Consider the following 17,820-nt stretch of genomic DNA (forward strand, 5'->3'; position numbering starts at 1 on the left):
TCTGTATTGGAACTTTTTCAGTCCTGTTGTATCTTCAAACAGTCACTAAAGGAACTGTTATAAGTCAAGAACCACCTGTAGTTCGTACTGACAAGGTTGAAAACTCCTCCAGCTGTACTGCTTGTGGCACCCTTCAAGATCACACATGATTTAGCATTAAGTCCTGCTGTAATTAAAGGCGATCATAAATCTGTCAATTTGGTTCAGCGTTTCTGAGGGACAAAATTTAGATGAACTTGATTTCAGTTTTACAGGAAGACAATTTATTGACTTCGCTGGACATTTTCTTGTATTGGTGGCCCATCAGGCAGAAAGGATAGAACAAGGATTAATAATTCAGCACACAAACATAAAACACAATAGGAGATGGATGATCGGTTTGGTTTTATTCTGGGAAGGCCGCAATTACAGAGAGCTGCGATGGCAGCCAAACTAAACATTTGGGCTACTTTATCTTTAAAATTAGGAATGCAGAGATGGATGGATTTGTGGGGTGGAGGGGGGTGGGATGAAACCTTAAAGCTACATGATGCATTTGGTGATATGATGACCCAGGCCGGAATGGTAGAACAGACATCTCAGCCCTCCCATTTCCTCCCCAAAAGGAGAGCAAGAACTGTGGGCCCAGAAACGACGATGCACTGACTCGGTTAAAAGAACAGAATGAAAGGAAGGATGGCATGGGGATGATTATAAAAGCTGTTTGTTTCATATTTCAGAAACCCCCAGCCTGGGAATCTTTCAGATATGAGAATTTTACTCTTCCAGTTCCTTCACTTTGGGCGGCACCTCGATTGGGAAAGTTTGGCTACTTACTTTGATATGCCCAGAACCTGCCCACTTCTAGGAGAGCAGAAGGTTACAAAAAGGCGAGACAGCCAAGTTTCACACTATTATTATGCTTTTCCTGTCTTCAGAAATATGGATGACATCTGAAGAGACCGATCAAATTCTTAAGGCTCCCCTTGGGAGTAGCTAGAACAAGAACTTGACTCGTAACTGACAGAGATGATTGAATTTTGAACGGTACCCGTTTCAAAGTGCAGGCAGAAATTTTTTTATTTTTTTTTACTGTACTTTACAAAATACAGCTGAAAGGATTCGTGTTTCTCTTTAGCTGGTATGTTTAAATACTGCTTTATGTGGCATTGGTATGCTCTGTCTCGAAGACTTTGTAGCTGTACTGTTCAGAATTCTATCAGCCAATTGTTCATAATGTGCGCTTTTTAGCCTGAATTTCACGGCGCTGAAATGCTTCAAGACAGCTTGAAAAGGTGAAAGCATAAAAGTAATGGGCTATTTCTTTTGGGCATCAAAAACACGTATGTTCTCTCATTAACTGTTGCTATTCAGCTTATATTGTTGTTAACTTTCTCCACCATGCCACTTCAAAACAAAAAAAGAACTTTTGAAATTACGAGCTATTAACAAATGAAGAATTCAACCGGTCAAACTTACAAGCGACTGCCGCTGATAAGGATGTGAGCAACAAATGTTTTGAAAAATATTTGTAAACCCTTTAGGAGTTGAGCTTCTTATGCTTCCCTCCCCCCCAAAAAAAAGTTTTAAATGGCAGATTTCTGAGCTGTTTTATAAGCAGCAGTCCCCAGAGCAGAAATAATGTTGGCAAATTACTGAGAATAACTTAAAATGCCACCATAATAATGTAGGAAAAATGAGTTTGCTTCAAACCTTTTTGCAGCTTTTCCGATTTTAGACCATTTAGACGGGAAAAATAAAAGTTATTGAAACAGGGGCTCCAAAGAGTACACAATACCAAACTTCTGCAATGCAGTGCTCTCGTGGACTACAACTCCCACCATGCAGAGCCCCCAAAGGCAATGGGTATGACTGGAAGGTGATGGAGTTCAACATGCATGGAGACTCTAGGTCCATGTGGCACGCAGAGCCCTCTCTGTGGGCATGCATGCCGTTGCCAGCTGCTGTTTTGGATTCTGGCATGCTGGCCAGCTGGTCTTTGTGGGCACTGGAGCACCAGAGAATTGCCTGAAAAACGGCCTGAAAACAGCCTGAAAATGCCCCAAAACCAGGCATGCACACACCACCCAGCTTGTCTTCAGGTTTCCGGCGCTCCAGTGTGAGCACATGGATGTGCATACACATGTGTTCCGGTTTGGGCCCTCAATGCTGAAAAGGCTCGCCATCACTGCCCTAGACTTACATTAAAATATTAATAATACTGTATCCACCAAACTGTTTATATTTTAAAGTATGGAGGTGAGGCCAAAGACAACATGCAACTTGTTCTAAGCCTACTGGCATTTAAAAAATACCTCATTAACTTCTGCAATATCAAAGGTGGAAAATGTCTTATAAAGAGTCACCGACAAAGGGGGAATCTACTTTCTGTGGCTGCCAATGCTGCTTTCTCCGGGACTTCAACCACCTATGAAAAATACCTGAAAACATTTACTTTTACCTACCCAACTGTATCAAATTAGGTTCAAAACAAGCAATTTTTTTCCTACCAGTACATCTTTAAGTCACTATCAAAACATCAGATGGGGGGGGGGAGAAGGGGGAGAGAGAAAGAAAATGCATTAGGCCCTTAATGGAAAGTAGTGAAAAACCTTGCTAGCATGAATAAATGGTTATCTGAAATGGTTGCTTCTCAAGAGAGCAGTAACAGGAAACCAAGCAGGGAAATAATTGAAAAAGTTACAAGGACTTGCAAAGGTATCATTAAAAAACCCACACTAACTGATATTGCCCATGCAGCCCAAGTGAAGTATTAAAATGCAATTTGAGTCACATGTACAAGTTTTCAAAGGGTCTGGGCAGGGTCTCCGCTCCCTTGTTGGCTTGCTTGATCTTCTTTCTGCCTGGGGAGGAAGAGGAAGGTGTTAAATATTTTCTGAAGCTGGACAATCACGAATGCTTTCTGCCTTTTGTCCAGATTTGATAGGAGCGAGGGCTTGAAGTGGTTTCTTCCTTCCCAGCCGGGAGATGCCTCCCGCTGCTTTGGCACATACACTCACATATTCTGGTCCGATCAGGAGCCACAGTCTAATGCTGCTTTGAAGCTGGCACTGCTCCTGAATAGCTTTAGGTATTTCTCAGCTCAGTAGGTCAAAGGTCTGCAGACATTGGGTGGAGCAGCAATATGCTACAAAGCTGACTCTTGTTCTTCTGGAAGACAAAGAAGTACACAAATAAAAAGGAGAGCAAGAGGCAACGGTTGTCTTCTCAAATGAAAATGCTGGCTCTAAGACATAAGTCATCTCAAACGATCTGAGCCCCCGAGCTCCCTGTAACAGCATTGCCAAAAGGGCATTAAGAGTTGTTAGCCTAATTTTGCAAAGCTTGTTCTCCGATAACTTTGTATTACTAACTAGGGTATACAAAACCTTTGCCAGACCAATTCTCGAATACAGCTCGTCTGCCTGAAATCCACACTGTATATTGGACATTAATACGATCGAGCGGGTCCAGAGGTATTTCACGAGAAGAGAACTCGACTCCTCTGATCACAATAGAATCCCTTATGCCACCCGGATTGAAATTTTGGGCTTGGACAACCATGCTGCCTATGCTCTGACCTAAGCATAGTACACAAAATTGTCTGTTGCAATGTCCTACCGGTCAATGATTACTTCAGCTTCACCCTCAATAATACACGGGCAAACAATAGATACAAACTCAAGGGAAACCACTCCAAACTCGATTGCAGAAAATATGATTTCAGCAACAGAGTGGTCAATGCCTATATATATAAAATAAATATAAAAATATATATAAAATATAATATATATAATTCTCGTTTGCTTTTTAACTGTCAAAGTTGTATCTGTTTTATATATACATATATTTATATATATATAAAACAGATACAACTTTAAGGACAGTTAAAAAGCAAATGAGAATTGAGCCCTGGTAAACTAAGTACATATAATATTTGAGCTTGCAAAAATAGCAAGAGGTTTTCTTCCTTGGTCAACATACCAAAAGGACCAGCTAATTTTTAGTGCATATTTGAACCTAGCAAGAAAACATCTGGAAGATTTCCCTAATTTTTTAAAGGAAGAACATTTTTAAAAAAATCCTGTACAATGGTCTCTCAAATCTTTCATATTTGCCACTAAATAATCTAAGCTCTATGTTGTGACTTCTTCAACGTGGTGATGGTAAAGGGAACATGATTTTTTTTAATGCAAAGATGTTTGCTTAAATAGAAGGGAAAAAAGAAAGATTTGAACTGTTTTAACAAGTAATCTAAAAATATATCAACATCAGTAAAAGCAACATTGGTAGCTTACAAAGAAAACACAAAACCGGAATTACTGAATTAAAAATAATCAGCAATTACAGTCCTATTTATATAGTCATTTATTGGCGTATGGAAAGGCCAACAATCACAGCGCACAAGACAGAATCTTAAGAACACTACCACGCTGAAAAGAAAGTTACACAACTATTTGCATACCAAATAATTTTAAATGCTTGGGCAAATATTGTTTGGCCCAGTGCCAAAAGGCAAACATCTAAAGAGGCATTCCTTTTACCTTAGTTCCACCCTGCCTTTGACTCATAAATTCAAGTTCTGCTTTGATGGAAAGCTCACTCTGTCTGAAATTATTGGAAAATATTTTACAGAGAGGGTACCAATGGGTTCTGGATGCTTTTTGTTTCAAAGTGTTATCCCTCCAAGGAGCATAATCAGGATAAGTTTTATCATCCAATCTTATGTGTAGAAGTAGGATTCCACATTCTTAGCTAACGTAATATGTAAGGCATGTTTCCTATAGCTTATTCGGGATTTAGGGGAAGAAGTTGAATACAGGTGATTTTTACAGGAATTTACAAGGCAAAGATCAAGCACACAACATATATGCATTTGTATATGTGTTTATGTCAGATGGGGACTGCAGCCAAGAAATTAAAAGACGTTTGCTCCTGGGGAGGAAAGCTATGGCAAATCTAGATAGCATACTAAAAAGCAGAGACATCACCCTGCCAACAGAAGTGCATATAGTCAAGGCTATGGTTTTCTCAGTTGCAATGTATGGCTGTGAAGGTTGGACCATAAGAAAGGCTGAGCACCAAAGAATGGAGGCCTTTGAACTATGGTGCTAGAGAAGACTCCTGTGAGTCCCTTGGACTGCAAGGTGATCCAACCGGTCAATCTTAGAGGAAATCAACCCTGACTGCTCTTTAGAAGGCCAGATCCTGAAGAGGAAACTCAAATCCTTTGGCCACCTAATGAGACGGAAGGACTCACTGGAGAAGAGCCTCATGCTGGGAAAGATGGAGGGCAAAAGAAGGAGGAGATGACAGAGAAGGAGGTGGCTGGATGGAGTCACTGAAGCAGTTGAGCTTAAATGGACTCCAGAGGATGGTAGAGGACAGGAAGGCCTGGAGGCATGTTGTCCATGGGGCTGCGATGGATCAGACACGACTTCGCAACTAACAACAAACAACATATGTGTTTAGGCCAATTAACATTGGAGAAGGTCTTGGAGTTAACCTAGCCTATACTGATCTAGATGCTGATTACTGATGGAGAGGTGCTGGAGTCTTTTGGTTCTCTTTTGGGCTGGTTGATTGTTTCTTTTGCATAGTCTACAGATGTTGTCATTGTCTACGTGTCTAGGGTTGTCTCATTTTCTGCTACGTAAGTTTTCCAGGCAAAGAAAAATACAATTGGATATTCAATGTGAAATGCTGCAATTTGGAATATAAGGGGCATCTTATGGAAAAGCCACCTCCTAATCGAGCCTTAATAACACACAGATACATATGCACTTCTTCATTTGTAGGGAAGATTCTCATCAGACTCACAAAAGCCCAAGCATTTGCCTTTGCAAAGGCCTTCTCTTCTAGCTGAAGCCCAGGCGTACCGTCTGAAACCACTGTGTAATTTACTCTGTTAATTACCCCTGATGTAATCCAGCCATCGGTGTCTCTCTCAAGGGGAAGAGCTTTGGGTAGACAATCGTGAACATGGGCTGACTGCAACGGTGACAGTGTCCCAGAGGGCAGTGCAGCAAATCCAGGAGGCTTCTGGGTAATGAGATCGGAGTCATGAACTTCAAATCTAGAGAGGGAGGGGCGGGGGGCGGGAGGGAAAGGATAGCGTCAGAAACAATTCCAAAAACCTTGGAGTGTCCTGTGATCAATTTTTCTGACCTTCTGACAAGCAGAGTCAAAGGGAGAAACCAGATCTACTCAGCAACTGTGTTCCTAATTTCACAACTGGGACAGGGGTGAAATGCTACTGGTTCGGATCGGTTCGCCTGAACAGGTAGTAGAAAAAATGCTACCGGTTCGGGCGAACCAGTATTTCCGTCGATCACCTGTGACGCCCGATTTATATTAGCTAGAAAGCAGGATTTCCTGCTTTCTAGCTAATCTAAATCGCGTGGCACAGCGGATTACCACCCCCTGTTCTACTTACGTTTCAGGCGCGCTCGGTAGCATGCTCCGCCCACCCGCCTGGATGCCATCACATCTGTTTTTGGACGCTCTGTGCATGCGTGGAAGGTCCTGCGCATGCGTGGAGGTGGCGCGTGCGAGCGGAGCGAGGTAAGTAGATCACCCCTGAATTGTGGTGATTCCCTTAACAGCGGTGGCAAGAGAAGTTGTAAAACGGGGCAAAGCTCATATCTTAAGAACTGTCTTGCTTAGCAAAGTAAATTTTGGGCTCAATTGTGGTCGTAGGTTGAGACGCTCGATCGCCATTTAGCTACCTTTTAGAGACTGGCAGTAGGTGTTATACAGGGTCCTCATGGCCGCCTCCTGCAAGGGGAGCACAGGGTCCAGTTGCGTCCCTATTAATTTCACTTCTGCTGGAAGGAATACCGTCAACTGTCCTGATGAAAAGGAAAGAAGCTGCACCTCTGTTTTCTGAACGGGAGAACCACAGCTGGAGAGACATTTGAAGAAAAAACGCATGTAAAGTGATGTAAAGCTGGTGTGATCTGTGATCTCCAACCTTGGCAACTTTAAGACATGTGGACTTCAACTCAACTCTAACTTAACAAATTTATCACTTAGCAACACAAATTCTGGGTGCAATTATGGTCGTAAGTCGAAGACCACCTGTATTCTAAGTCAAAATCAAGTCAGTTCCCAAATATGGATTAATTCAGTGTGCAAACCTGGCAACAATCTGAAAATGCCCCATATATTTACAGGAGGCGCCCAACATCATGATTCAGGAATGAAAATTAACTTGCTGACAAGAAACTTGCAAAGTGTGACATCCCCGACTTGACTTCATCAATTTTAATCAGGCCGGCAGATGTCAAGCAATTACACTTCCAAAAGACAAGCAAGCAGAAGCTTGCTCCAAGGCCTGTAGAAGTAAATATGGCAACTGTACACAAGGGCGTTGATTCCAAAGTGTTTTAATCAACACAAAGGGAGAAGGTCCCGGCAGAAAATTACCAATAAAGGAGAATATTTATAGCTCGGGGTTGACATAAGCGGTCCTTGCTGCTCTCTGAGCTTGGTTGTTTTCTTGCAGACATTTCATCACCCAACTAGGTAACATCATCAGTGTGAGAAGGAAATGGGGTGCGCAGGGAGGAGTAGTATTAGTAGTATTATGGGCTCCTTGATGCTCTCTGAGCTTGGTTGTTTTCTTGCAGACATTTCATCACCCAACTAGGTAACATCATCAGTGTGAGAAGGAAACGGGGTGCGCAGGGGGGAGTAGTAGTAGTAGTAGTAGTAGTAGTAGTATGGGCTCCTTGGTGCTCTCTGAGCTTGGTTGTTTTCTTGCAGACATTTAGTTACCTATCTAGGTAACATCATCGGTGCTAGAAGGTAATGGGGTGTGCAGAGAAGAGGAGGAGGAGGAGTACTATGGGGTACTTGGTGCTTTCTGAGCTTGGTTGTTTTCTTGCAGATGTTTCATTACCCACCCTAGCACTGACTAGCAAACTAGCACCTAGTTTGGGTAATGAAACATCTGCAAGAAAACAACCAAGCTCAGAGGTGATCAAGGGACTCCTTAAGAGAAAATCAGAAAAAAAAACTAAGTAAAGGTAGATTTCCAGAATCTGGTTACATTGACGAATTTAAATGACAGACGTGAATAGAAAAAGAACTGGTTCTGTAATTTGGTTTTCCACTGGATCTAGCAACTAAAATTTCAGATCATTAAAGGCATATATTTACTTACTTACATACTTGGCATTCTAAGCCGCAGATTTCCATGCGCTCCAGGTTGCTAAAAGGTATTGCATCACTTTGATCAGCATCTAATGCCAGCAGTGTACCTGCATATCTCTCAAAGCCCTTGAGAGACAACCTGTGTTCTTTGGATCACAGAGAGGGGAAGGCTGGTTATCTTGTTATCAGCTGTTTCCCAGGAGTATTTATTCCCGTGGTCTCAATGGCTGGCATTCTCTTAAGGAGGGGAACCTTATGCAATTCAATCGCTTTCTCAAAAAAAGTCTTAAAAATGACACCGAATTTGACACGGTATGTTTTTTCCTTAAGCCCTTAGGATAACGGCAATGTGTAAGAAGTAATACAGCACTCGTTTCGCTTATGCTTCTCAATCTTCAAGGCCTTCCTTGAGTGGAAAAATAAGGACATGCATTTATTTTCACCATCCACCAAAAAACAAAGAGCTGTCACTTGTTTCCATGTTGATGTTTCCTCCGGAATGTAATCCTTTTCCATTAAACAATTCCAAGCACACGGAATCTTTCAGCAGGCAGAAGTTGGGAACCATTTATCTTTCACTCTTGGCGTGTTTGTCCCAACAGGGCTAAGGATTTCATTTCTGCAGATGGTGTTTCTGAATATTCAACTCCTGGAGATACCCTGTTTTCTTGAAAATAAGACCTCCCTGGATAATAAGCCCAATTGGGCTTTTGGGCGCATGTGCTAAAATAAACCCTCCCCTAAAATATTTAAATGCATGCGCAGCCGGTCCCCACCATTTCCTGGGGGGAAGGGGGGAATATGCCCCAAGCCCCCCACATGCACCTGCCATCTACGTGATAAGGCCTTGCGGAGGCCGCTCCCACAAGCCCTAGCAATCGTGCCCCTTGTCTTAGTAGCAGCCAGAAAAAGTGTGGCAGGCCCAGCGATGCCAGGGCTAGCAAGTGTGTGCCAGAAACAGAACTTCTGGGCCTCTCTGGATCAGCTGATCTGCGGGCCGCAGTTAAGGAGCCTCCTGCACCTCAAAAATAATAAGACCTCCCCAAAAATAAGGCCAAGTGCTTATTTGGTGGGGGGGCGTCAAAAGAAAATAAGACTCTGTCTTATTTTCGGGGAAACACAGTAGAAATCTCTCTTTGTCCAATGTGAGCAGGACTGGCTGATCTATTTACAGAATCACCTGACAGAAGGCAATTCAGACCTAAGGGGATTATACCAGCAGTTGCCATGTCATCTCATGTGCACCCTTTCATGTTCTGCCAGCAGTGCCTAAAGCATACAGAGGGATGCTTTTCCAATTACGAAGCCATCCAAATTAAACAGAGGCATGTTATTCTGTTTGCTTGAGGGAATACCTTTCACTGCAAAATTGCCATCTTAACACGGAAAAGCAAGCACGTGGTATCCAATACACTTTTCGGAGGCAGAAAGAGAATTGGAATCGCCCTCCAGATGTGCTACACCGTATTCCCCGTTGCAGAATGCTACTGGGAGCATTGGGAAGTGTACTCTAAAACACCCAGAAAGTGTGAAGCTCTTGGCGATTGAGCTTGGTTGCTTGCCATCAGAGTCCTCTTAAATGCTCAAATGAAAATAGCAATAGCACTTAGCACTTAGCCTTATATACCGCTTCATAGTAGTTTTACAGCTCTCTAAGCAGTTTACAGAGTCATCATATGCCCTCCCAACAATCTGGTTCCTCATTTTAGCGACCTCGGAAGGATGGAAGGTTGAGTCAATCTTGCGCAAATGAAAATAGCAATAGAGCTTAGAATTTAGACTTATATACCCCTTCACAGTGCTTTTAAAGCCCTAACAATTTACAGAGTCAGCATCTTGCCCTCAGCAATCTGGATCTTCACTTTACCAACCTCGGAAGGATGGAAGGCCAAGTCTATCTTGAGCCGGTCAGGATCGAATTGCCAAATTGCAGGCAGCCGGCAGGTAGCAGAAGTAGCCTGCAGTACTGCACTCTAACCACTGAGCCACCGTGGCTCATGGGAAACAAACCTGTGCTTCTCTCTGTCCAGAATGTGAACTTTGCAGTCTTCTAAAGAGGCCATCTGTGTTAAGACTGTACAGCCCTCCCTCCCTCAATAGGGGACAGGGATGGAATTGCACCTATCTCATGTTTACAATGCAGTCCTTTCAACAGTCCCAAAAAGATTCCATACCTGTTTGCATTCTAATTCAGGTGACTCTGGAGGATACAGGTAAAACCCCAGTGGCGTCAATGATTTTCAAAGAACTAATAACTAGATGACTGCAAAAAAAAAAAAATCTTCCCCACCAGGAACTTAGAGATGAAGAAGTTTGTTGGATGAGAAGCCAAACATTTTCAAAGAAAAACAAAATGAGAAAGTCTAGTTGCTTTTTGGAAAAAAACCCCACCTTTGGGACAATCATGGATGATTGAGAATCTCTATAGACTGACCAGGCAAGCCACTTGTATACAGTATAAATACAGAGCAAACCCCACCCTCTTCTAGCACTGATGATGCTACATAGTTGGATAATGAAATGTCTGCAAGCAGATACTGTAACTAAGCTCAGAGAGCACCAAGGACCCTGTCCTCCTCCTCCTTTCCACAAACCCCACTCCCAATAAAACACCTTCAAGTAGACAACTAAGCTCAGGGAGAACCAAGGACTCCATCATTCAACCCTGAGCAACAGAGGTCTCTCTTCTATTGGATCTGAAAGGTGCCATTTTAGGAACTTATCAATATCATTCTATATAATACATGACTTTTAGTACTCCATAGAACTGTATGTTGGAAAGCACACTTAGAGAATATTACCATAAAACACCTATGGAAAAATGCAGGTTTATCTCAACACTTCTATTTTATTCATACTAAGTCTCAAGTTCAACATTTCACTGTCTTAGAAGATCAAGAAACAGCACAGGTAGCAGGGCTAAGATCTACAAACACTTAATAAAGATAAAGGTTCCCCTCACACATATGTGCTAGTCGTTCCCAATTCTAGGGGGTGGTGCTCATCGCCCTTTCAAAGCCGAAGAGTCAGCGCTGTCCGAAGATGTCTCCGTGGTTATGTGGCCAGCATGACTAAATGCCAAAGGCGCACAGAACGTTGTTACCTTCCCACCAAAGGTGGTCCCTATTTTTCTACTTGCATTTTTTTAACGTGCTTTCGAACTGCTAGGTTGGCAGAAGCTGAGACAAGTAACGGGAGCTCACTCCATTATGCGGTGCTACGGGATTCGAACCGCCGACCTTTCTGATTGACAAGCGCAATGTCTTAGCCACTGAGCCACCATGTTCCTTATAAGCATTTAATAGTGAGAAAATTAATGCAGGATATTTAATACAACTGAATGGCGCAAACATAGGTAAATTCCTTTAAAGCATAGGACTGTCATTCAACAGATTAAATAATCCATAAACATAAAATTTATGAAAAAGATTGACAAGATAAAAGGATGCATGGCAATTTATATTTGTAGGCTTAATTTAAATTTGAGTACCTACCCATTACAACCAATGACTTTGTTATAAAGGTAAGAAGGGAGACCTTTAAGATGAGCGTTATTATCCACATAAACATATTGCAGTTCCCGGGAACGACCTAAATCTGGGTATAAGAAACATTAAAAAGAAAACAAGTAATTATCTTCCTGATAGACATGTTTAAACAAACACATACACACATACATATACACACACTTTCCTGGCGTGTCAGTGAACATGCCTACCATCTGAGCATGCTAGAAAAAACCCTTTTATTAAATAAATGGAAGCCCGACAGGTTCTGCAATGAAAATTATCCCCTAATTTCCACATTTCTGTCTGGGAATATATGCAAATAAGATTCTTCCACAAGAAATAACAGAAGTCTCATTAAATGGCTGGAAAAAGAACAATGCAGAGTTCCAATTTTCTTATGTGACTTTTTTTTCAAGAAGGCTGCCAAGACTAAGCACGGCTGTTTCATTCCAAGAAAAACAATGACATGACTAAGAATAAAAGAACACGCCTCTTCATTTCTCTTTGTGTGTGTGTGTGTGTGTGCGTTTGTGCATGCAGGAACCTGTGAATGAAATGAAGCAATTTGATTTACAACGCTGTTGTTTTTTCTTAGCTCCGGGAGATGCAGTTTGCTTCACTGAGATCAGCCAAAAAACCCAGAGTCCTCATCTAACGACCACAACCGAGTCCAACATTTCCGTGGCTAAGTTGTTAAGCGAATTTTGCCCCAATTTTATGATCTTTCTTGCCACGGTTGTTAAGTGAAACAGATGGGAAATAAAAAAAGCATTGGAAGTTCATCAGAACTTAATTTGCAAAGCTGGGATGTACCTCCCTAATTGAAGCTGCATTTTTATTTCTTTCTAAGCTAGTATTTTATGGTTGGTATGAATTTAATTTTGCCATTAAAACTTTCAAGTGTTACAAGATTTCTAAAAACTTTCCCTAAGCTGTGAAACGGCAGCCTAAACTCATTTAAAAATAAAACAATAAATAGTTGGAGGTTTTTTTCCCCCTGATGGTCCTTCTTTCAATCTTTCATCAGTTGAGAACCATGGTATATATGTACAAATCTGTAGTATCAACACATCCATTATATCTTTGCTTGTTCCTTTCTCATGAAAACTTCCCCATGACTTAAAAGCTGAGCCAAAGGAAGCCAAGCCAAACCACAAAAAGACTATCTCAATGTTAGAAATGTTCAATCTTAGTAGTGCTGTTGTGGCTCTTCTCCTTAAAGCTTTACACTTCTGCAACAAACTCAAGGCCCGGGAAGTGCTTAGATCTGGCTCATGGGGCCACCTTGGAAACAGTGAAGGACCGGCCCTCAGTGCCTTTGCCAGCAAAAACGGAGCTCAGATGGGTTGCGGGCAGCCCTCTCGGGCTCCGTATTCCCTGGCAGAGGGTTGGAGGAGGCCATTGCAGCTGAAAATGGAGCTCAGAGCCCATTTTCGCTGGCAGAGCACTCGGGCCACCAAAGGCGCCCCCGACACGAGTGATGTTGAGCTGGCCATTCCCATCCTGGCCACGCCCCCTGGACCTCCCGAGGTCAAACACACCCCTAATGCGGCACTCAACGAAATAGAGTTTGACACCCCTGCGATAAAGGATCTGGAAGCTGAATTGTAGGATGGATGGTTGAGGAAGCTAGGTATGTCTAGCCTATTAAATAGAAAGGATGAGGAGGGACATGATAACTGTCTTCCTGAGGGCCTGTCAAAGAGAAGAAGGGATGGGTCTAGTCTCCAAAGCACCAGAGGGCAGGACAAGAAGTATCGAGGGGAAGCTTATAGAAGAGAGATCCAACCTAGAAGCAAGGAGAAATTTTTTGATAGTGAGAATAGTTAATCAATGGCATAATTTGCATCCTGGAGTTTGTGGGTGCTCCACCATTATGGGTTTTCAAGAAGAGATTGGACAACCATTTTGTCTGGACTGGTATGCTGCCTTGAGCAGGGCAGCAATCTCTTCATTCCCTTCCAGCCCTATGATTCTATGATCATGCGAGAAACTCTATCATCTATCCATCCATCCATCCATCCATCCATCCATCCATCCATCCATCCATCCATCCATCCATCCATCATCCATCATCCATCCATCCATCCATCCATCCATCTATCTATCATCTATTTATCTATCTATCTATCTATCTATCTATCTATCTATCTATCTATCTATCTATCTATCTATCTATCTATCATCTATCTATCTATCTATCTATCTATCTATCTATCTATCTATCTATCTATCTATCTATCTATCTATCTATCTATCTATTTCCTAAACATGTTCTTTTCAGACTTTGTAGAAAAAGGAAGGTAGCATCTGAAGTCACAAAAGGAAGTTTGCATGTAGCTTTTTTGTAATTTTTAAAGCAGTACGGTTTGTCTTTTCCATTTTTTCTCCTCCTACTGTGGGAGATCAAAGACTTTTCACTTGAACAAACTCCACGAGTCCTAAACAAACCCCTATTCAACTATACTTTTAAAGAAACTGTCCTCAAGGCACCGGCATCTGCATTCCACATGGTTAAAAATGGAACAAAATGTCTTATATGTTTGCCTTGGTTATTTTTTTTAACCCTACCGTGAAAATTTGAGATAATAAAGGAAGCCATATTAACAAATGCAGAGATTCATTTTATGTCTGTGTGTGAGATTTTTTTTAAAAAAAGGAGAATTGATACAGTCATCCACAAAACATATGGGCTGGCATAGCAATATCCTAAACTAGGGTGGGCGACTCAAAAGCTGCAGGTGGTCCTTAGCACATTTGTAGTCGCATAGCTTTCCAAGAACACACTGCTAAAATTTGGCAGCAAAATGGCCAGATTCCTGATGCTGTGATTTTAGATTTTGTTTTGCTATGCTTTTCCTCCAAAATGAGGGTGAAAGTAAGAGAGAGAGTAAGAAAGTAAAACGCTTGAATTCCCACCCTAAAGTGACCTTTAGTATTGATGGAAATTATGCTGCCAAATTCTGTTATTCACTGAATTTCAGCAGAATTTCTTGATCTGTCTGGTGTGTGTGTGTGTGTGTGTGTGTGTTTTGAGAGGTTAAAATAGAAAATAGAAACAATTTCTTCACATAAGCTTTCTTCTTCCATATCACCTTTAACATCTGGAAAACAGGCCACCCAAACTCATTTAATAGAATAACAGAGCTGGAAGCGACCTTGGAGGTCTTCTAGTCCAACCCCCTGCTTGAGCAGGAGACCCTATACCATTTCAGACAAATGATTGTCCAATCTCTTCTTAAAATTTTCCAATGTGGACTATTCACAACTTCTAGAGGCAAGTCTTTCCACTGGTTGATTGTTCTCACTGTTAGAAAAATTCTCCTTAGTTTTATGTTGGAATTAGATTCTGTGATTTCAGATCCTTAAAGTGTCATAAAACCACCTGGTTGTGGGAAAATCTACAGTCCCTAATCTTTAGAAAGTTCCCATCCCTGCCATTCCTTAAAGGATAAAAGAAATAGATTTTTATCAAATTTGGACTGTCTGGATTCATGCAATATGCTAAACCCTGGTTTGTTAAACCATACTGAATTGAACAAAACCATTCCTTAAAGGATAAAGTAGATTTTTTCTGCCTGCCTGCCTGCCATCCTTCCATCCATCATCCATCCATCCATCCATTATCTATCTATCTATCTATCTATCTATCTATCTATCTATCTATCTATCTATCTATCTATCTATCACCTACCTACCTACCTACCTACCTACCTACCTACCTACCTACCTACCTACCTACCTACCTACCTACCTACCTATCAGAATAGAGCTGGAAGGAACCTTGGAAGTGTTCTAGTCCAACCCCCTGTTCAAACCCCCTATACATTTCAGACTGTCTAGTCTCTTCTTAAAAACCTCCAGTTAACTTAAAAAACAACTTCTGATGGCAAGCTATTAATTATTCATTGTTAATAATCAAATTTTGACTAGATTCATGTCAACATGCTAAACCCTAGTTTGTTAAACCATGTTGTATTAAATAAAGTACCGGTCAGAGTCTCACAGCTTGCTATGCTACAAACACCAGTTTATATTGGTTGGGTTTATTTGCAGAAGGTGAGCATCTAAAAACTGACATTGCTCATCATTGGTGGAAGGATGTAGGAAGCACCCTGAAAGGCTGAAAACCACATCTACAAAGTGGAATTCAGTGAAGCTGGCAAACTGTGAACTTGGGTTAAGCTTAGAGTTCATTAAAAATTAGCTAACAAAGAATAATTTTGCTCGTTTTTTTTTCTGTTTTGTTTAACCTGACTTGGGGATCCTGCCATCCTGGTTTATGATGTGCGGTATTGTAACTCTCAACATTAGCCTATAAATTTTTTGGGTTCATATAAGCAAACTTTGGTTAGGTAAGGTAAAGGTTCCCCTCGCACATATGTGCTAGTCATTCCTGACTCTAGGGGGCAGTGCTCATCTCCGTTTCAAAGCTGAAAAGCCAGAGCTGTCCGAAGACGTTCTCCGTGGTCATGTAGCTGGCATGACTCAATGCTGAAGGCGCACAGAATGCTGCTACCTTCCCACCAAAGGTGGTTCCTATTTTTCTACTTGCATTTCTGATCGACAAGTTTAGCAGCCACTGGACCACTGCGTCCCGAAACTTTGGTTAAGTAGAAAACATAAACCCAAACTATGTAAAACTGAAGGACTTTGATTAGTTTCTAATATAAAAATAATCTCAATTTGTCCTCTTTTGTAGCTAGTCCCCTGCTCATATATTTTAGAATTCAATTCTCCAATAGCCAAAGCGGCACTCACCGAGAGGCAAGAAGGCAAGCTGGTTTCCCGCCATGGACAACTCATTGAGGCTGGGAAGCTGGCAAAGATGGCGAGGGACGTACCAGAGATGATTCTGGTCAGCAGTGAGGTACTGAAGAGAGAGGCACATGTGCAGCTTTTCAGGCAAGGTTATCAAATGATTGGTTGAGATGTCCAGTGTCTGCAGCTCTTTAAGGTCTCCAAGCTCTACAAACACAACGACAAAATCAGCCAAAAGATGTTACATTTCATACTTTATAAGAAACGCCTCAAGGAAAATCCAGAATAAACAGAGTTGGGAGGAACCTTGGAGGTCTTCTAGTCCAACCCACTGTTCAAACAGAACACTCTATAACCGTGATGATAAACCTATGGCACGCGTGCCAGAGGTGGCAAGCAGAGCCATCTCTGTGGGCATGTGCGCCGTCATCCCAGCTCAGCCAGCTGGTTGTCGGATTTCCGAGGTGCACATCCGTGCCAGCCAGCTGGTCGTTGGGTTTCTGGTGCACACGCGCCTTCTGGTTTGGGCACTCTGTGCCTAAAAGGTTCGCCATCGCTGCCCTAATGTCAGCGTTCCAAATATCATCCAAAATTAAATCAGAGTCCAAGGCAGAACTTTCCTCAAATTTCCAATTTATTAAGAGAGTTTTCCACAGTTGTTGGACCAACAATGGAAAACCTGAATCTGAAAACTTCCTGGGTTTTCCTCCCAGTTGAAAGTTCCAGATCTTGCCCCAATGCCTACAAGTTCATCATATGGTCATATCTTCTACTGGCACGCTGGTAGTTCCACCCATCCAGTTCTGGTCAGGTGCAGAGGTGCAGAGACAAAGAATGACCTTGGGCTTCTAGAAAGGAATGCTTTATTTTGACAACAACATTCTATTCCTTACTATTCCCCCTCCCAATTGCCCCACTTATGAAACAGCATAGTAAAATAACACAGAGTGTGGCAGGCCAAAGATCCTAAAAGGAATATGACTGGAGGCCTGACACCTATAACATTCCAGGCAAATGGATGTCCAGTCTCTTCTTAAAAACCTCCAGAGATGAAGTACCAGGTAACTGTTCCTAACAGTTCTAACGTCTTCTACAGAAGAGGTTCCACAAATCTACAGTGCCATTTAGAACCGGTTCCAGCTCCCTCCCCCCGCCCGTCCGCACATCATCAAGATGAAGAGCGAGAGGAGGAACTCTGGGAGTTGAAGTCCACAAGTCTTAAAGCTGTCAAGTTTGAACACCTCTGGGTTTTTTTTCTAAAGGATTACGGGTGCAAGGGTCTTGTAACTTGACAGCTTTAAGACTTGTGTGCTTCAAATGCCAGAGTTATGAGCCAACATTTCGGTTGCTAAGTGCCAAACCACTCCCACTCAGTCACATGGCCGGCAAGCCACTCCTATCCGGTCACATGGCC

At 42.1% G+C, this 17,820-nt stretch overlaps 1 protein-coding gene across 4 annotated transcripts in view; it reads right to left on the reverse strand.

Annotated features, from left to right (window-relative positions):
- Positions 1 to 367: 367 nt before the first annotated feature.
- Positions 368 to 17,820, reverse strand: part of LRRC28 (leucine rich repeat containing 28) — a 47,192-nt gene continuing 29,739 nt past the window's right edge. For 2 of the 4 annotated variants that reach the window (XM_087704332.1, XM_087704334.1), the window contains 5 exons: positions 16,407 to 16,613; positions 11,631 to 11,733; positions 6,708 to 6,883; positions 5,896 to 6,055; positions 368 to 3,150 (listed from right to left, as the gene is read on the reverse strand). In XM_087704332.1, coding sequence (XP_087560458.1) covers positions 3,078 to 3,150; positions 5,896 to 6,055; positions 6,708 to 6,883; positions 11,631 to 11,733; positions 16,407 to 16,613 — 719 coding nt within the window. In that variant the 3' untranslated portion in view covers positions 368 to 3,077. The remainder of the gene's footprint in view (positions 3,151 to 5,895; positions 6,056 to 6,707; positions 6,884 to 11,630; positions 11,734 to 16,406; positions 16,614 to 17,820) is intronic. The other 2 variants (XR_015695427.1, XM_087704333.1) reach the window with 2 other exon arrangements.

This window comes from Thamnophis sirtalis, unplaced genomic scaffold, assembly GCF_051295495.1.
Source record: "Thamnophis sirtalis isolate CommonGarterSnake01/CBP01778 unplaced genomic scaffold, rThaSir2_p1.2 scaffold_2, whole genome shotgun sequence".
NCBI lineage: Eukaryota > Metazoa > Chordata > Lepidosauria > Squamata > Natricidae > Thamnophis > Thamnophis sirtalis.